This window comes from Panthera leo, chromosome B3, assembly GCF_018350215.1.
Source record: "Panthera leo isolate Ple1 chromosome B3, P.leo_Ple1_pat1.1, whole genome shotgun sequence".
Taxonomy (NCBI): Eukaryota; Metazoa; Chordata; class Mammalia; order Carnivora; family Felidae; genus Panthera; species Panthera leo.
Genome location: NC_056684.1, coordinates 80,961,589 through 80,983,393, shown reverse-complemented (window position 1 = coordinate 80,983,393; position 21,805 = coordinate 80,961,589). Strand labels below are relative to the sequence as shown.

Genomic DNA, 21,805 nt, shown 5'->3' with positions numbered 1-21,805 from the left:
CCTAATAAATTAGCAGTGCATAGGGCTTTGCTTTCTGGGGAACCCAGTCCAAAAGAAAGTTTGTGGTTTATATCCTACAAAGGAAATCTCAAAGTCCATTAAAATGCAATCTGCTATTTCTGCTTTCTTTTCCTTAATTGGAAGACCACAGAGACAGCAGAATAAAATCAAAACCTTACCGTCACTGCTTCCTCACTCACCACTTCTCCTAACCCGTTACAATACCAATATCCAGAAAAAAAAAAAATCTCAAGTAAGATATTTGTTTTAGTGTTTATGAACTCTTTTAGCTTGGCAACGAGGAAGACAGTCAGAGGAAAGAGTGATGGTGTATACTTACTAGTTCCTTCTCTTTTTCCAGGTTGTTCATATTCCCAACACTGGGATTCTGAACACTGCCCTTTCCATCAGAGCTCAAATTCAGGCCTTACAAGACTCTACTGCTTATGAGTAAACACAGCAATATTCAACATTTCAAAGCTACCATATGAGGCAAGACTGGCACTGTCCTTTCATATTGAAACAACTGGAACAATCAACTTACTCCACATAATTCTCCAAAGCCAAGCCATACAGATCCTTTCTTTTCTCCTTTTTCTAAGAATGGGGGAAAATGTAGCATAAGACAACCATTCAGATATATCACAAAGATTAACAAAGATAATGTCTTCAAACTGCTTTTATTATTCATAAAAATGTATGTGTTTGCAAATTAAGTTGCTCATATACCCAAAACAGAAAATAGAGTATACAACTAACGTACAAGAAACCTGGCAGGAGTGATTATGTTCTTTATTCAACTAAGATTAATTGCATATCTACTATATACCAAGCATCAGAGAAACAAACCAGGCAAGAAAGCCTCTGCTCTGTGCACATAGTATCATAGTAGGGGAGATTTAAAAAATTAGATAACACAAAAACTCTATTCTGCAACTGAAATAAGGAGTCTGAGGAGTCAAAGAAGGAAAGCTTCCTGCAAGAAAACACATTAAAACTAAGACCTGAGGAGTAGAAACTGGAGGGGGACGGGGAGGGGGGAGAAGACAGTAAAGGTGGAAGGCATTTCAGGCAGAGAGAATGAAAATGGAGATACCTGAGCACAGAGGTTGGCATGTTAGAAATAGAGGTCAATGTGACTGGTGTTCACTGAATAACAAAGCAAGTTTGTTGGAATTGGGACTGTAGAGGTAGACAGAAGGTGGGGATCAGATCATACAGGGCTTTACAATACTGGTAATGTTACAAATGTTAATACTGGGGCACCTGGGTGGCTCAGCTGATTAAGCCTCCGACATCGGCTCAGGTCATTCTCTCAGGGTTCCATGAATTCGAGCCCCACATTGGGCTTTCTGCCATCAGCATGGAGCCTGCTTCAGATCCTTTTTCTCCCTCTCTCTGCCCTTCCCCTGCTCACATGTGTGCGCACTCTCTCAAAAATAAACATAAAAAAAAATTTTTAATGGTAATATTGGTAATGATAACATTAAAGATTTTAAATGTATTAAGTTCTCTGCCTTTCCGTGAGATGAAAATAAAATTTTAGATTACAATTTCTAAATTGTAGAGCAGTGAGCAGCTGAAACGTACAGAAGGCTTAGAACTAAATTACTAAATCTCCCAATGAAACTTCACTATTCTGTTTTCCTCCAGTAATGATAGCTCTTTTAGCAAATAGAATTACTGGGTCGATATTATAGACACTATTCAAGAAACTATGTATTCAAGACACTATTCAAGAAATAGAGCAAGTCTATTTAATATATTTTTCTAATTTTTTTCATTGTAGTAAAATATACATAACAAAATTTACATCTTAACCATTTTTAAGCCTACAGTTCAGTGGTATTAAATAGATTCCAAATGCTGTCCAACCATCACAACTATCCACCTTCAAAACTTTTTTCATCTCGTAAATACCGAAACTATTAAACAGTATCTATCCATTCTCCCCTCCTCACCAGATCGTGTCAATCATTATTCTACTTCTTATAATTCTGACTATTCCAAGTGCCTCATATAAGGGGAATCATACAGCATTTGTCTTTTTTGTGACTGGCTTACTTAGCAAGTCTTCATGATGCATCCATGTTGCAAAATATGTCAGACTTTCCTCGTTTTTTTATGTTTTTTTAACCATAATGAGATAGCATTTTATGCCCTATTTAAAGAGGATGTGGATCCATAATGTCTCTTATATACAATGAACAGAGCATAAGTTGATCCAAACATTTTGGAAAGTAATGCAAACATCACAAACCCATGGCCTGGATATTACAGTCCCAGGTTCATATCGAAAGGAAATTTCTCCTGATGTGCAACAGAAGACAATGCCTAGAATGTTCATAGCAGTCTTGTTCACAGTGGCAAGAACCTTGAGTAGAGGGAGATGGGGGGACAGAAGGGTGGTATGGTATGAAGAATGATGGTCTTCCAAAGATGTCCAAATTCTAGTCCCTGGAACTGTTATTACCAGCTTATTATAAAAGAATATCACTCAGATGATTGGTTGGTTCTCAGTGTTGTGGGCAGAGAAAAGAAGAGATGTGGGCAGTGTAAAATTAAATTAAATTAAAAGGATATAACTCAGAAATAGCGAGATGGATGAGACACATAGGACAAGATATGAGGAAGAGCAGAGAGCTTCCATGACCTCTCCAAGGACATATGCTCCCCAAATCATGTGTTCACCAACCGGGAAGCTCCTTCCTACCTTTTTAAGACTGAATAACGTCCATTGCACATACATACCACATTTTGCTTATCTATTCATGAACCGATAGAAATTGGGTAGCTTCCACATAATGAAATAATGAACAGTCAATTCCTAATAATAGTAGTAGTAGTAGTAATAGTGTATAATGCTGCTATGAACATGGGTGTACAAAATCTATCTAATTTTGACAAACAAAATCTCATTTCAATCCATTGCCCTGTATGGGTACATACATACCATATACACAAAATCTAGAGTTGAGGTCCAGAAGGTAAGTGAAAAAGATGACTTAATTCATTATTTTTTTCCTGTAGCATATCTAATTTCTTCTCTAAGTTAGCCTCACCAAATCTAGACTGTCAAAACTTTTCACGCCTTTTAGTATAGTGTTATTATTTATGGCTTTTTGCCTTTTCCTATAGAGTCTCCAACCCACATATGAATATTTCCTACATCTTCTACCTTCAAAACTCATTTTTCATCCTGCTTTCACCAAACTACTTTCCTAAATACTTTATTTTGTGTTAACATCAAAAGAGAAAGAAAGAGAAACAAAGAGAGAAAGAAATGGTGACATTTATGATATGTGAATTATATCTTAATCAAAAATAAAAATAAAGCGTCATTCTCATGTAAAAAAAGAAAAATAAAAAATAAATAAAAGTAATGTTTTGTTAAAGTCCCCCTCAAAGGTTTCTAAAGTACCCAGTAAATTATTAAAATAACTATGAATCAGCAATAATGAAGTCTATTTTAAAAAGCAAAAATTTGGGGCGCCTGGGTGGCTCAGTCGGCCGACTTCAGCTCAGGTCATGATCTTGCAGTCCGTGGGTTCGAGCTCCGTGTCGGGCTCTGTGCTGACAGCTTGGAGCCTAGAGCCTGCTTCAGATTCTGTGTCTCCCTCTCTCTGACCCTCCCCTGTTCATGCTCTGTGTCTCTCTGTCTCAAAAATAAATCAAACGTTAAAAAAGAAAGAAAGAAAGAAAGAAAGAAAGAAAGAAAGAAAGAAAGAAAGAAAGAAATATAAAAAGCAAAAATTTTACAAGGCCCATAAATAAACAGTATTAAAAATAAAATTGCAAGTTAATCCTTCCACTACCAACAATAGCAAGTTCTTTTAATTTTTTCTCATCTGAGAGAAGATACTGAAAACATGAAAATAATTTTGAGAAACACTGGGAATGATCAGAAGATTAGGAAATAAGAAAAAAAGTTATGTTTGTTTTTTTTTTTTTTTTTTAACTTGGAATTAGACTAGTACAGACCAATGTGAAGTACAAACAGCCCTAAAAAGATATGGCCACATTACAAATGTTCCACCCTACTAGTCTACATGTAATCATAAGGACAGCTCTCTGATCTAACTCAAAAAGTGAGAGGCATAGAACACCTATTTGTCTTGTGGCAGGTGCTAATCATAAACACAAAGATTTATGGCCTGTTGAAACAATTTCTTTGCTATTAATGAGATAATTTCTTATTGTATTGTGTTTTCTGCAGTAGAGAGTATAAGAGGATAAATTAACATGATAAAATATAGAAATGTCAAAATGATGCCAATTAGTATAATAGTGGCAGGTTTATCTAAGATTCAAAACATAATTTATAAGCTGGGGTTTAAGAATCCACATTCTTTTAAGTGAATGATGCCTTAATCGCTCAATTTATTTTTGGGGTGCCTTAAGATCAGCTTGTCAACACAAAAGAAGTGTTCTTTTAAGGCTTTCCAAGATTTCTAGTATCTCATCTTTACCAGAAAGCCTATTTAATGGCAGCCAATTTGCAAACATCAAATTTAAGATTACAGCTTCAGTAAAACAAGAAGAAAGAAATTAAAGTTCACTTCAAGTATTTATGTTGGCATAGACTGGACAGACTACTTAAGAAAAAACTGACACCAAGGGCTCCATTTCACCATTATTCATGTGCTGCACGCACCAGTTTTCACATTACTTTAATCAAGAGACAGACGTAATAAGTCTATCATTTAAAGTACACAAATTCATTACTCCCTCTTTGTGAAAGAAATTTGACATCTTGGCATATGTCACATATCTGCAAACCAAGTATGCATTCCACTAAAAGGACAAAGAACAAAGAAACTAGAATAACTTAGCTTTGTAAGTTATATAAAATAAAGCATTTTCATGAAACAAGAAAATAACTAAGTGGGTGCTTACAAAATAAGACTGCTGGGGTCAATTTTATCATCACTAGATATTCAAGTTTCCTACAATTCAGAATTTAACATTGTAATTGACTCCAGCAACTAAAGCACAAACAAACACATTCAACAATAGTAGACGATGTCTAATTAACATTTAATAATGAAATACAAAATACTTGTATTATTTACATAGATAATCCAATAAATACCTATGGTAAATATAATCATTGTGTCCTAGATCTATGGAAAATAAAAAAGCCCAATAAGAAATGAAAAGAAATTAGTCAATTATATACTTATTATAATTATAATTATATAATTATATACTTATTATAATTAGAAATAAATTTTAATAAACCAGTTTCCAATACTTTTTTTTTAAGTAGGCTCCATACCCAACGTGGGGCTTGATGCTCTACAAAATGAGCCAGACAGGCGCCCCTTTCCAAGACTTCATTTTCTCATCACAGCATTTCTTGTTCTTCATGCTTTATATTTGACAGCTTTGGAAGAAAGTGTAATACCAAGCACAGTAAATATTAAAGATTTACTCAAAAAAATTACTCTGTCCTATCGACAGCAGTGAAGGCTGGGAAAAGAAACTAATGTTTTCAGGGGTTTTTTAACTACTTTAAGACAAACATGACAAAAAACTGATTATAAAAAATAATTTTCATGTCTTCCAACACAAATACATACCTTCTATTCAAATACTCCCATACATCCACACATTTAACATAAAGAGATAATGATGATGACTGACCATGTGCCAGGCACTGTTTCAAATGCATTACACTGAACAGCAATTTCTGATTGAGTGATTTCTCACAGCAACTCTGGTAATTGCTCACCTGACTTTACATATGGGGCAGAGGTGAGGTACAAAGAGGTTAAACAATTCACCCAAAGCCACACAGTCAGTCAGTGACAGCTAGGATTCAAAGCTGGACAGTCAGGCTTCATGTCTGATTTCAGAATTACTATACTGCACTGTGTATAAGGTGCACATGGTTCATGGCACAATGCTTGACACTCAGGAGGTAATTTAAAAAGTCTAACTATTACCATACTATCTATCTCTTCTTCACTTACCCTGTGATAATTCTGGATTTCCTTTCAGATTCATCATCTTTGGAATTGAAGGGCCATACACATCCACATCTAGTAAACCAATGGCCTTTGACTGTAAGGAAACAGAATCTACTGTAAGATTATTTCCACTCTTCATCAAAGATAACATACATAGCAATAGTAAATCTGACTATAAAAAAAGAAAATTTACAAAAAAATTCCAAAATCCTAACCTAAATTTTCAAAGCAGCAGTAAGGTAAAAGCTTATCAACTACTTAGACAAATACTTTTTGTTGGTTTACTAATTTCTTCTAGAAAACTGACAAGAGAAACCCCCTACATACACTTTACACATTGTGGTTCAGATCTCCCATATAGTCTCAAGTAGACTAAAACCTTTTTGATCTGAAGACTAACAAATTACACACAATGTTAAAATAAGGACTTACAATGGCAAACAAAACCACAGGAAGATGGAGCATTAACCCTTAGAAAGCCCATCTAACACATCAAAGAATAACAAATGGAAAAAAAAAAATCATGAGAACAAGACTATAATAGTGCAAGTGAGAAATTCTGATGCAGATCCAGCATGGAAATGCTAACGAGGGTAGTGGCAGACGTAACGCGGAGACAACTCCTTACACACAAGTCACAGTTAAACATCCAAGCTCTTCTGGAGAATTCATAAACAACTAAAACTGTTTTTCTTTGATGACCCATCTAGCTACCCGAGGGCAGAATATTCTGACTGGTCTCTAGGTGCCAGTTCATCAGCAACACAGCCAAGTAAAGGTAAACAAAATTCACTATTCCCAAGTAGGTCTTTTTTTTTTCTCCCTCCACCTATTTCTCTTTTGATACATTAAATCAATCTGTTACTGGTTTTTCCATATATAAGCAAACAGAATGCTAATGCTAACTATACGTCCTTAAGTTAAGTTTCACCAAGACTCAGAACTCTCCTCCCTCTTTCCCTGTATCCTGGCAAGATAAAATTCTTAACTTCTCAAAAAAAAAAAAAAAAAAAAAAAAACCCTCATTTTTAATTAAATAATCCCCCATCTTCCATGTTATCTACCTATTTCCAGACACAAAATTACTTTTTAAACCTCGCTGTCTGGTTCCTATTAATACATAAAATAAGGTACATTCAACATTTATGTCCCTAACTTTATACTGACTCAAACTGCAGTTCTAAGAAAATCATTTAATGTCCCTGTATGACTCACAGAGCCTAGAGGACTAAGGATTAAAACCTGCCTCTACCAAAATCTCAGCTTACTGTAAAATAAATGAGAAAAGTATTAGCTTTAAAAAGGTAGGAACAGTCAATGAGAAATTCTGACCTGTTTTCAACTCCTTTTTAAACCACAAACAAATTAATTTAAACAAAACAGAATTAAATTTACTATAGATAAAAAGATTTTCAAACGAGAGAGACTAAAACCTTAAGAAATGTAGCTAATTGTCAATACTATTATTCAAGGGTCTGCTAATGCTATAACCATTGAGGTGAGGAAGCTGAAGGGATTCCATTTTAGAAAGACTCCATTTTTTGGCAAAAAAAAAAAACAAAAACAAAAACCAGACACTTAGAAAGACTCCATTTTTCTGATAGGCCCCATTTACTCATGATCCTTATTTGTCTCTGAATAAGCCAAAGAAGCTATGTCGCCACTTTAAGGGAGAAGCAAAAAAGTTAATCATTCTCTGAGTTTTGTCCTAGGCCCCAAACCGGATAACATTCAGAAGAGCTGGATCCCAAATATATTCCAGGACATTAGCTTTGAACAAACCTCAGCTGAAACTGGCATCAGTATTGCTACCTTCAGTAATTTATGAAATAACACCTATTGCTCACCTGACACTTGTCTTTGATTGGACCCTAAGCAGGATCCCCAAAGGAACACGTACCCTAGATCCCCTTCCCATATATAAACCCCTAACCCCAAGCAACAATGAGACTCATTCTCCTTTCCTTTCCTAATCTCCCAGACCGTCTGTTACTCTCTGTCACTCATGCCATTCAATAAACTCTGCTTTCACTTTCTCCAGCTCACATTTGATTTCTATCCTGTGCAAAGCCAAGGACCCTCTTAGCTGGTCTTATAGGGAAGTCCCCACTCTGGTCCTTGGACCCAGCCAGGCACCGCCTACATCAGTATCATCCTAGAATTTTACCTCTTTTCCATGTCTTTTCTCATGGTACGTACAAAACTAAAAACTACTACAAAATAATAAATGTCAATAAAAACAAAAAATAATCTAAGTGGTATTTTTTCCTCTCTTATTTAATGTTTAATGTTATTTATAAGTTTTATAAAAACTTGAAAAGGTTAGGTCCCAGGTTTCAAACTGATCTCCTAAAAGTAAAGTCAAGTAAAATAACTTAGTTTTTAAGTTTGGTTTCATTAGCTTGCAAACTAAGACTGCTGGGGTCAATTTTTTCATCACTAGATTTTCAAGTTTCCTTCAAAATGTTAAGGAGAATCAAATATTTGTCCTGTCTCCCAGAAGAAAACCATGCCTGTCTAAAAGTGAATCCTTGGTATCAAGGTTCAAGACAAAACTGAGGATCTGCCGTAATATTTACTATGGTAGAAACAGATTTCACGCATACCTAGATGGCTGTTAATATGGATAATCACATATGAATAAAGTGAGCAGGGGCACCTGGGTGGCTCAGTCAGTTGAGTTTTGGGCTCTGGATTTCAGCTCATGATCTCATGGTTCATGAGTTCAAGAACTACGTCAGACTCTAAGCATGGAGCCTGCCTAGGATTCTCTCCCTTTCTCTCTGCCCCTCCCTCTCCCCCCACCTCACTCTCTCAAAATAAATAAATAAACTTAAAAAAATAATAATAAGGGGCTGGTAGGGAGGGAGATTACAAGATTTTAGAGTTCCTCTGTTTCCGAGAAAATGGAATTAAGGATAACAGAGAATCTTCTAGGGGTGCCTGGGTGGCTCAGTCAGTTAAGCATCTGACTCTTGATTTCAGCCAGGTCATGATCTCCTTCATAGGACTGAACCCCACATCAGACTCTGAGCTGACAGCCTGCTTGGGATTCTCCCTCTCGCTCTCTCCCTGCCCCGCCCCCACTCGCACTCTCTCTCAAAATAAACATAAAAAAAAAAATCTATGTGTTAGGTTTTCTGCATACTCTCCCTAGGAATAGTTACTCACTGACCTAAATTTAGTACCAAAGTTGACATACATCAAAAAGGAAACAGAGGAGATGAAGGTATGAAGGTCAGAGAAAGAGAGGAAAGAGGAAGGATGAGAGGGACAGAGGCAGAGAAGGAGGGAGGGAGAAGAAGATTGAGGGAAATTAATCAGCAATTTTTATTAAGAACCTGGATAAACTAGGCCTCTACAGGCTAGTGGCTGTAGAATTAGAATTTAGAGTTCTATGGACAAATCAGAATTTAGAAATTTTAGAAAAATTTTAGAAGTCAAAAAAATAACAAAAAAAAAAGAAAATTTTTAGAAAGTATGCCATCCTAAATTACCCAAATAAACACCTAAACTTCCCCTAATTATACCTCCCCAATGCTTGAATTCCTTCTTGAAGCGAGGCATGCTAAACATTTTATTTACATTTCTCACTGACTCCTCACAGCAATCGTGCAAGGTGGTATTTTGCTCACTTAAAGATGAGAAACTATAACCAGAACTTTAACATTATCTGACTACAAAAGACTTAGCAGGGGACAACATACTTTTCCCTAAAGGGCCAAACAGTACTATTTTAGGCATTGTGAATCATATGATCCACAACTACTCAACACTACCACTGTAGCATCAAAGCACAGACAATATGTAATGAATGAGCATGGCTGTGTTCCAATAAAACTTTATTTACAAAAACAGAGAGAATTTAGTCCACAGGTCAGTTTGCCAAAATTGATTTAGAAAATAAGCTTTTTCATGACCAAGTTATTCAATCACCCAACAATCTAATTTGGGTTTTGCCAAGAGCAGGTAGGACATAGTCATCTCTTTTAGTGTCAGAGGAACTATCTCAGTAAAGATTTAGTTCCATATCCTTAATTGGGTAGTTTCTAAAAACAATAAAGAGCACACTTTTCACGCAGTCTCACTGGAACTAAGCATGTCTTGCTTAGACTTTATATATCATGAATGAAATTAGTGTCCATTAAACAAAAATGTCAAGGCTATACTAAGTAAAACATATCATTCTTAGAACTGGCATAGCTTCTGGACCAGTAAAATTACCACAGCTACAGAAATTAGCTTAAATTTTCAACTCTAGAATTCAATAATGTTCAACAGGTGCCAAATAAACTTTATTTGTTTTTCATAATTTACTCCATTATTTTTAAATAGGTTCCTATTATAGATGCATAGTCTTTCAATTTAAATTTTCAAAGACAGTTCTATATTGTAGAAACATAAATGAGCAAGATAGAAGGCTATAAATAGATATATGCTGCTGGGTGTCTAACTAGCTAAGTTTTATGAATCCTTTCCACCTCATTCCTCCTAAAATAATTACATTTAGTCAAGAAAGCTCCAATTAGGACTTCTCTTACATTTAATTTCACCAAGGCTTGAAAGAATAATCACTACAAAAGCCTCAGCACATACACAACACATAAAATGATCATTAACAAAAATAACTATAAAGTTACTACTGTAAAACATGATTACCCAATCTTTAATGTCACCATAAATGTATGCTGGTACCTAATATTATATTCTTTTTCTGATTATCCTGCAGTTCACAAACTCTTAGCAGATGCCGTAAAACAAGACAGATAGATTTTGGGATTTGTTTCTTTATAATTCATAATACCCTGTGAAAGCTAAAAGGTAGCAGACTTGCTAAGTGACTACACTGTTTCATTACTACTGCATGAAAGCCGCAATTTGAGAGCCTACAAGTCCCATTTTCCTTTTTTTTTTTTAATTTTTTTTTAACGTTTATTTATTTTTGAGACAGAGACAGGGCATGAACGGGGGAGGGTCAGAGAGAGGGAGACACAGAATCCGAAACAGGCTCCAGGCTCCGAGCTGTCAGCACAGAGCCCAACGCGGGGCTCGAACTCACGGACCGTGAGATCGTGACCTGAGCCGAAGTCGGCCGCTCAACCGACTGAGCCACCCAGGCGCCCCAACAAGTCCTATTTTCTTGTGTTGGGTTTCAAAGGCACCTGAACAACTGTTTTGATACTGCTTTGTTCTTTCAGTGGAGTTTATATTAAAGATCCTAAAACTTCATGACATGTTTCTTCTATCCATGTCATCTGCTAAGAGAACCCACCAAAACAACATTTTAGAAGGATCTCACCCAATTATTTCTAAGTAAACACTCATTTAAGACTACAACTTACCTAAAGTTTATCCTTCCCATTGAAGTATCCAGTTAAGAATCCTATGGTTCCCTGCACATTACATTCTACATAATCTTGGACTGGCATTTGGGATTTAGAGTTGAGTCAAGGTTCTTTCCTCTCTTTCTGCCTTGCTTTAAGTCAAACTGCCATTCATAAAAATTTCAATCTCTTGGTAGAGAAAAATATGTTTCTTAATTCTATTAGCTAAGATTAAATAAGAATTTGATTAACAGGCCAGAAAGGAGTGACAGGATATATTCAATATGCAGAATCAGAAAAATATGCAGCCAAGAATTCTTTTTCCAGGAAGGCTGTCCTTCAAAATAGAAGAAGAGATAGTTTCCCAGAAAAACAAAAATTAAAGGAGTTCATGACCACTAACCCAGCCCTGTACAAAATGTTAAGGGGGACTCTCTGAGGGGAGAAAAGATGAAAAAAAAAAACAAAAACAAAAAACAGACCAAAAGCAACAAAGACTAGAAAGGACCAGAGAGCACTACCAGAAACTCCCAACTCTACAGGCAACATAATGGCAATAAATTCATATCTTTCATTATTCACTCTAAATGTCAATGGACTAAACACTACAATCAAAAGGCAAAGGGTGACAGAATGAATAAGAAAACAAGACCCATCTATATGCTGTTTACAAAAGACCCATTTGAGACCTAAAGACACCTTCAGATTGGAAGTAAGGGGATGGAGAACCATCTATCACGCTAATGGTCACCAAAAGAAAGCCGGAGTAGCCATACTTATATGTGACAATCTAGATTTTAAAATAAAGACCGTAACAAGAGATGAAGAAGGGCATAATATCATAATTAAGAAGTCTATCCACCAAGAAGACCTAACAATTGTAAACATTTATGCTCCAAATGTGAAAGCACCCAAATATATAAATCAGTTAATCACAAACATACAGAAAGTCATTGATAATAATCCCATAATAGTAGGGGACTTCAACACTCCACTTACAACAATCGACAGATCATCTGAACAGAAAATCAACAAGGAAACAATGGCTATGAATTACACACTGGACCGGATGGACCTAACAGATATATTCAGAACATTTCATCCTAAAGTAGAATACACATTCTTCTCAAGCGCACATGGAACATTCTCCAGAATAGATCACATACTGGGACACAAATCAGCCCTCAACAAGTACAAAAAGATAGAGATCAGACCATGCATATTTTCAGACCACAATGCTATGAAACTCAAAATCAAAAAGAAAAAATTTAAAAAGACAACAAATACTTGGAGACTAAAGAACATCCTACTAAAGAATGAATGGGCTAACCAAGAAGTCAAAAAGGAAATTAAAAAGTACACAGAAGCCAAAGAAAATGATAACACCACAGCCCCAAACCTCTGGGATGCAGTAAAGGCAATCATAAGAGGGAAGTATATAGCAATCCAGGCCTTCCTAAAGAAGGAAGAAAGGTCTGATACACAACCTAACCTTACATCTTAAATAAAACTCAAAAACAGCAAAAGATGAGAAATAACAAAGATTAGAGCAGAAATAAATGCTATCAAAACAAAAACAAAAACAAAACAAACAAACAAACAAAAAACAGATCAATGAAACCAGGAGCTGGCTCTTTGAAAGAATTAACAAAATTGATGAGCCTCTAGCCAGTTTGATCAAAACAAAAAAGGAAAGGACCCAAATAAATAAAATCAAGAATGAAAGAGGAGAGATCACAACCAACACAGCAGAAATACAAACAATAATAAGAAAATATTATGAGCAATTATACATCAATAAATTGGGCAATCTGTAAGAAATAGACAAATTCCTAGAAACATACAAACTACCAAAACCGAAACAGGAAGAAATAGAAATTTTGAACAGACCATAACCAGTAAAGAAATCAAAATAGTAATCAAAAAGCTCCAAACAAACATGAGTACAGGGCCAAATGGCTTTCCAGTGGAATTCTATCAAACATTTAAAGAAGAGTAAACACCTACTCTTTTGAAGCTGTTCCAAAAAATAGAAATGGAAAGAAAACTTCCAAATTCATTCTATGAAGCCAGCATTACCTTGATTCCAAAACCAAACAAAGATCCCACTAAAAAGGGGAACTAAAGACCAATTTCCCTGAGGGACACAGATGCAAAATCCTCAACAAGATACTAGACAACTAGATCCAACAATACGTTAAAAAAAATTATCACCACGACCAAGTGGGATTGATACCTTGGATGCAGGGCTGGTTCAATATCTGCAAAACAATCAATGTGATTCATCACATCAGTAAAAGAAAGGACAAGAAACACACGATCCTCTCAATATGCAGAGAAAGCATTTGACAAAATATAGCTTTCTGTCTTGATAAAAACCCTCAAGAAAGTAGAGAGAGAAGGATCATACCTCAAGATCTTAAAAGACACACGTGACGGACCCACCACTAATATCCTCAATGGGGAAAAGATGCAGACAATGTACTGAGTATGGAAAGAGCCCAAATATCCACTGACTGATGAATGGATAAAGAGGAGGTGGTATATCTATACAATGGAGCATTACTCAGTGATAAAAAAGAATGAAATCTTGCCATTTGCAACTACATAGATGGAACTAGACAGTATACTACTAAGCAAAATTAGAGAAAGACAAATATTGTATGACTTCACTCATAAGTGGAATTTAAGATACAAAACAGATGAATATAAGGGAAGGGAAGCAAAAATAATATAAAAACAAGGAGGGGGACAAAACTTAAGAGACCCTTAAACAGAGAACTGAGGGTTTCTGGTGGGGGTGTGGGTGGGGAGATGGGTAAGGGACATTAAGGAAGACACTTGTTGGGATGAGTCCTGGGTATTATAGATAGGGGATGAATCACTGGAATCTACTCCTGAAATCATTTTTGCACTATATGCTAACTTGGATATAAATTTAAAAATAAATAAATAAAATTTTTTAAAACAATTAAAAAAAGAATTTGATTATAAGATCTAATAAGGTTAGATAAGAAAACAATTGCCTACTATTTACCAAAGGACGATCTAAATCTTCAAGTTCAGTTAAGAAAGAGGAACAAGGACAACATAAAGAAAAAAGTTCATCTGGCTGGATGGAGCATAAAAAGAGATAGGCTCGTGAAAAATACAAAAGAATCTCAAATTATTAACTACTTGCTTGCAAAAGAATTGGGAAAAAAAATTAGAGAAATAATAGATTTCAAATTAAAGAATTTTAAGGCAGCAAGAAACCTAAGAGATCATCTTAGTCTTATTCTTCTGTCCACTTTTTAGTGATGAAGAAACACACTGAGGGATAATGCCACAGCTGGGCCTAGGATCCAAATCTCTCTCCAACCACCATAAGCCTAAATGCTAACAATCACCAGCCATTCCCCTTTATCTCTCCCATCTCCTCTTCTACTCCTCCCCCTTTTCACTCCACTCCACATACTTCCCCTTTGCAGTGTCTTAACCACACCAGGTACGCACCTGCCTTTTGCAGCTGTTCCTTCAGCCTAGAATTCTGTTCACCCAAGTACCTCCCTGGTTCTCTCCATCACTTCCTTCAAACCTTAAATCAAACATCACCACACAGTGAGGTGTTCACTGACCACCCTATCTAAAAATGCAACTCCCTCATCATTATATTGGATACTTCCCATTCCCTTCCTGCTTTTTCTTTCTTCTCAACAGCTATACCAATATTTAATATACTGTATATTTACTTGTCTTGTTTATTATGTCTCCCCAGCAGAATGTTAGTTCCATTAGGGTAAGAATTTTTGTATGTTTTGTTCCTGTACCTAGTACCTAGAACAGTACACAGTCATGCAGATACCATGCTCCACCCCAAGAAATTCTGATTCAGAAGGTCTAGATTGGGGTCCAACAAACTGCATTTGTAACACTAAGGTATACGATGACTACAAAGTGAAAAACAGTAATATTGATAATACAGGAAAGACCAAGACAAAATTTTGTTGTAAGGGCCCAAGCCTTGGGACCAACAGGATTATGGTAATGGTAATTTACAGTAATCAACAGTAACATTGAAGAGTTTAAAAAAAAATACACACACACACACACACACACACACACACACATATACATACATACATACATACATACATACATACATACATACATATAAAACAGTGTTTAACATTCTGCCATATGGGTGAATAGTCACATATTGCATGGGACATATGTATATAAAAATCATTCGTTATTTATCTGAAATTCAAATTTAACTGAGTGGGTGTCCTATATTTTTATTTTCTAAATCTAGCAACCCTACCTTGGCATCTCTCCTCAACAGTGCAGTTGTAATGATTCAGATGAAACATACATACATTCATGCAGGCTCAAAACCCTCATTACGCCCCCAATCTCCCCTCATTTCACTCATGTAAAAACCAAAGTCCTTATAACAATTCACCAGACTCCATATAATCTAGCTGGTTCCCCACCCCCTATCTCCCAACCCTGCTAATTTTCATCACACTTTACTCCACTCCACTTCTTACTCCAAGAGCCAAGTATCTTTTTACTATTCTTTGAATAGAAAGCTAGACATGCTCCTACTCCCTAGCCCTTAAACTCGCTGTTCCTTTTGCCCAACATTCTCTTTCCTCATATAGTCATAAGTCCATTCTCTCATCTCCTTCAACTCTCTGCTGAAATATCATATCATCAGGGCTGCCGATCCTATTTTAAATTGAAATCCACCTTCACCCTCAAGCACCACTCCAACCCATATCACATTTATCAATTTCTAACTCTTTAGGTTACTTATGATGCTTATTATCTATTTACAGTAAACTCCATAAGGGTAGGGAAATCCCCAAGCATCTAAACCAGTAGACATTAAATAAATATTTGTTCAGTGAATGGATAGATGGATCAAGGAACTAATAAATGAATAAACAAACCTCCATTTGTTCCTCTGTAGGATATCAGGATGGTTACTATATGATCCCTAAGGTCCCTCTCAAGCTTTAATATTCTATGATTTCATGAAAGTCCCTCTTCTAATACTTCTATACAGACATTTTAAGTTACAAGATTTAAAATTAGATAACATACACGATGTTAAAAGTATTCTGGTGTTGGGGCGCCTGGGTGGCTCAGTCGGTTAAGCGGCCGACTTCGGCTCAGGTCATGATCTCATGGTCCGTGAGTTTGAGCCCCGCGTCGGGCTCTGTGCTGACAGCTGAGAGCCTGGAGCCTGTTTCAGATTCTGTGTCTCCCTCTCTCTCTGACCCTCCCCCGTTCATGCTCTCTCTCTGTCTCAAAAATAAGTAAACGTTAAAAAAAAAAAAAGTATTCTGGTGTTAAAGAAAGTGTCATAAATTTCCTTGCAACCTATTCCTAACCACCACTTTTCCTCATGAAAATCCATGTCATCTCCATTTTTCTATTGATCTCAACTCCAGAAAAACAGGACTTCCAGAAAGAAAATCTAATGCAAAAAATGGCTATGGCAGGCTACTATAAAAAAATATATGATAAAAGTACACCATGTAAATCTTTGAAAACGAAAGCCACACATGGTATGAAAGGGCTCGTTAAAAAGAGGGCAACTTTTAAACCTACAGACTAGCACGATTAGGTTCAGTAGGGTTTCAAATATAAAAGGGCTGCACTAGAATTTTGTTGTGCTTTTTTTCCTTTCCAGAGCAAGGTAAGTAACATATTCTTTAACAAGAAGCAATTCTCTTAAGTTCCACATTTTCATCTAGTAACAGAGGAAGTAAATCAGGGGTAAAACTAAGAATAAGAAAAGAAAAACCTTAAATCCTTGGCCTGTATGATTCAAGGGGGAAAAAAGTACTGGGGAACCTGGGTGGCTCAGTTCATTAAGCATCCAATTCGTAATTTTGGCTTAGGTCATGATCTCACAATTGTGAGATCAAGCCCCATTTTGGGCTCCACACTGGGCATGGAATCTGCTTAAGATTCATTCATTCATATTCTCTCCCTCTCTCTCTCTCTCTCTCTCTCTCTCTCCCTCCCTCCCTCTGTCCTCCCCCATGCTTGCAAGTTCTCTCTCTCTCTCTCTCTCTCTCTCTCAAAAATAAAGTACTGATACCCTTAGTAAAGGCTTCAAATACAGAAAAAAATTAGAAAGCCTTCTATCACCATGGTAATATATAAAATGCAGAAAAAGTTACTTCTAGACACTAACCCCCAAAAATAAGTCCTCTTATTTATGACATCAACCTGTTTTTTTGCCAAAATCCAAGCCTACAAACCTAGAAAACTAACCAAACAAGAACCTTCCCCAAACCAGATAAAGTACTGCAGCAAAAGCACTGAAAATCAACATCAATTCCTTTACAATGTTCTTAGCTAAACTGCAATGCAGGGAAAAGCATTTACAATTCTGAGGGCAACTCTTCCAAAGCAAAGCACAACAGCAATCACAAGAATTGGATGTGAACAGTGCACGTGACCCACTTTCCAGACTCAAAATTATAGGAGCCAAGTAGCTGGTTTTGAAACTCATTTCTTCATATATACTCTGCTTGCTTCCTCTTAGTGGCTCTTCCAATACTGCCCTGCTGAGGGTTAAGGGCCTTCTTATTCCTCAAGTAGATTGGATGGGGAAAATAATTTACTGAGAAAAAAAAATGAGAGAAGTAAAATGAATCGGTGAAAGCCAAGTTAGGGAGGAGGCAGGAGGATAATTAAGAAAAAAAGATTTTTCTGTGAGCAAAATCTGGATGACTTCTTATCGGACAGAATCAGATCCTGAAATTCAAAGGATGTGCAACAGTTTTGCCACCAATATGTTATACATGAAATCAAACTAAGGAAGAATATACCAAATGTAAAATTAGGGTAAGTGTTCTCTTTCTAACTCATAACCAAATTGAGTAAATTCCATGAACAAAGTGAGAGAATGAATTACTGGCAGCAAGCTGCATTTCCCAAAAGAAATTTAAAAGGTAGGCCAAAGGGTACTGAGGGGGAAACATCCAGCCAATAGCTTCTTTAGAGCTATTCAAAACAAAACTGCTACTGCTTCTAATTGGAAATCTCAAAGCATGGTGTGCATAAAGCTTCCTAAAACCATGCAGAAAATAGAGGAGAAAAGCAGTTTGAGGCTTTTTACCTATCTGAAGATTATTGTATAAAACAGCATTTTTATTTTATCGTTTTGGGTAAGGGTAGTGTGCTATGTCTGTTTGCTTATGGAAGAGGGGGAAGAGCAAGTAAGGAAAATTCCTGTTAGAGGAATGGCTTTAGGATCCAGTTTAACACTTCCACCCCTCTGTTACATAATTAATTTTTTAAAATTACCCTTTCATTTTAATACTTGATGCTAAGTTCCTCACTCAGTACTCTGAATTATTTTTTTTTTTTAATTTAAATCCAAGTTAGTTAACATATAGTGCAATAATGATTTCAGGAGAATTTAGTGATTCATCACCGACATGTAACACCCAGTGCCCATTCCAACAGCATCCTCCTTAATGCCCCTCACTCATTTAGCCCATCCCCCACCCAACACACCTTCAACAACCCTCAGTTTGTTCTCTGTATTTAAGAGTCTCTTATGGTTTACCTCTCTGTTTTTATATTATTTTTGTTTGCCTTCCCTTATGTTCATTTGTTTTATATCTTAAATTCCACATATGAGTGAAGCCATAGGATATTTGTCTTTCTCTGACTTATTTCATTTAGCATAATATACTCTAGTTCCACCCACGCTGTTCCATATGGCAAGATTTCATTCTGTGTTATCACCAAGTAATATTCCATTGCACATATATACCACCTCTTCTTTATCTATTCATCAGTCGATGGATATTTGGGCTCTTTCCATACTTTGGCTATCAGCAACAGTGTTGCTATAAACAGTGGGGTGCACATGCTCCTTCGAAACAACACTCCTGTATCCTTTGCATAAATACCTAGTAGTGCAATTGCTGGGTTGTAGGATAGTTCTATTTTTAATTTTTTGAGGAACCTCCATACTGTTATTCAGAAGTACTCTGAATTATTCTTATAAAAGATGCCACAGAGGTAGATGCACATGTCTCAATTCAATTAACACTATTAATATTCATTAGTGGTTATCCATCAGCAAACATAACTATTTATATTTTCTATAAGATGTATGAACCTTGAGGATTTAGATATTCAACTTAATCAAAGATAGCATCCAGATCATGAGTGAAAATGACAATTATGAAAAACCCCCAAGGTACCATTATGATCATCACCTATAAGATAATGTTATAAACTATACAGATATGTTATATACTTAAACATATAATATTATATATTTTAATTATATTTATATAGTATATAATATGTAAAACTTAAAAATTAATTTGAATTAAATAGCTATTGCAACATACAGTATATTTTTAAATATCTCAGTTACCCCTCGATACACTATTTAAAAAAATTTTTTTAATGTTTATTTATTTTTGAGAGTGAAAGACAGAGTGTGAGAGGAGGAGGGGCAGAGAGAGACACACACACACACAGAATCCAAAGCAGGCTCCAGGCTCTGAGCTATCAGCACAGAGCGCAACACGGGGCTCGAACTCACAGACCGTGAGATTACCACCTGAGCCGAAGTCGGACGCTTAACTGACTCAGCCACCCAGGTGCCCTTGATACACTATTTTAAAGATCGGTAACAGATTTTTTTCAAAATATTACCCTACTCAAAGTTTAAAAATAGTTAATTTGTTAATTCTATTGCCAAGTAGCAAAAATGTTTTTCTGATAAATGAAAATTAACAATACTTAATACCATATGAATCACATAAGTGATTACTATTCTTAGGATTTTTTTAAATAACTAATATATTAAAGTCACAGTAGAATGCATGAAGAAGTAATCTAGGATTTCAATCACTAAATAGATGGGTGATTACAGATAAGTTGCTAACCTCATCAAACTTCAGTTTATTACCTATAAAATAAAGATTAAAAAGATACCAACCTTACAGGAGTTTTATGAGATTATAGAACAATATGAACTCATGAAATTTAAAGAACAGCTAACAGTTATACAGTACTACAGGTCAAGCACTTTCTAGAAACTTAATGTATGTTAGCTTATTTAATCCTCACAACAACCTTTGAAGTAGGTGCATAATAATCCTCAATGAAGAAACCGAGGGAGAGAAAGGTTAGTAGTTTGCCGAAAGTCAGGTAGCATTAAGTGCAGAACTGGGACACAAACTCAGGCAGCATGCTTTCAGAGTGGACAGGTAGCACTACAACCTGCTGTTCTGTCCAATGAGACAAAGTAAGTTGTCAATGTTAGTGCCCTTCCTCCCTTCCACCAAGACCCCTTTATGCAATGAAACAGGAAAAATAAGCATTCATTCTCAGCAAGTAGTCATTTCCCACTCAAGACAACCATCCAAAATAGCATTCTAATTATTAACCCAGACAACTACACAAGCTTTGAGAATAACAAAATGATCCTTAATGTGTACTTATTACTTTCATCTGAACTGATACTGTTTTTTGTTTTGTAAGAGCAAGAACTATATTTAGTTTAAGGTTTTATATGAGATCACTGTGAAAAATAGCCTCTAATAATTATTGAGTAACATATTTCACAGAAATTGGACTTAGGTTTTGGGTATATGAACCGAATTTTAAGTTATACAGTTATATAGATTGTACAGAACAGACATAGCCAAAAATGCAGTTAAGAAAATAAACAAAGACTCATATGCTCAACCCTGGAAGATACCCGGCTGGGCCAAAAGGAAATCAGCTATTGGTAACAATGGATACTAAGCAACAAGAGAAGCAATTTATTATATTTTGCTTCTTAATTGCTTTTTGTTGTAGCTGTACAGAAATCTGTTTCTTTGCTAATTCAAATGTGCAGTACTTATCACAGGCTAAGACACACAAAAAATTGTGAGTTACTGAATCCTTACTATGTGCATTATTACACTAGACACATTACATGCATATCCCTTATTTTACAACAACTCTGTAAAGAAGCTATTAATGTTAGCAAGCCCTGTTGCTCAACTACCGACCCCAACAGTTAAAACCAGAAATAGACAAGACTGCTTTATTCATGCTCTAACTAAAAACCATTGTGCTCACTTCTTTTTTTTTTTTTTTTTTTTTTAATTTTTTTTTCAACGTTTTTTATTTATTTTTGGGACAGAGAGAGACAGAGCATGAACGGGGGAGGGTCAGAGAGAGAGGGAGACACAGAATCGGAAACAGGCTCCAGGCTCCGAGCCATCAGCCCAGAGCCTGACGCGGGGCTCGAACTCACGGACCGCGAGATCGTGACCTGGCTGAAGTCGGACGCTTAACCGACTGCGCCACCCAGGCGCCCCCATTGTGCTCACTTCTAATTGCACTTTCTCGTGGCATTGACAAGACATTTTGCAATGACTAGAACATTCCAACCATGAGACCAGAAGAGCCCTGATAGCAATGGGATGCCTAGACTACATCCCACACATGTTCTTCCCTGCCCATAATTGTGGACTGAACACA

General features: G+C 36.1%; 1 protein-coding gene across 2 annotated transcripts in view; it reads right to left on the bottom strand.

The window, feature by feature from the left end:
* The window catches only part of NUBPL (nucleotide binding protein like), a 237,279-nt gene that overhangs the window by 184,055 nt on the left and 31,419 nt on the right, over positions 1-21,805 (bottom strand). For both annotated transcript variants that reach the window (XM_042942931.1, XM_042942933.1), the window contains exon 4: positions 5,976-6,066. In XM_042942931.1, coding sequence (XP_042798865.1) covers positions 5,976-6,066 — 91 coding nt within the window. The remainder of the gene's footprint in view (positions 1-5,975; positions 6,067-21,805) is intronic.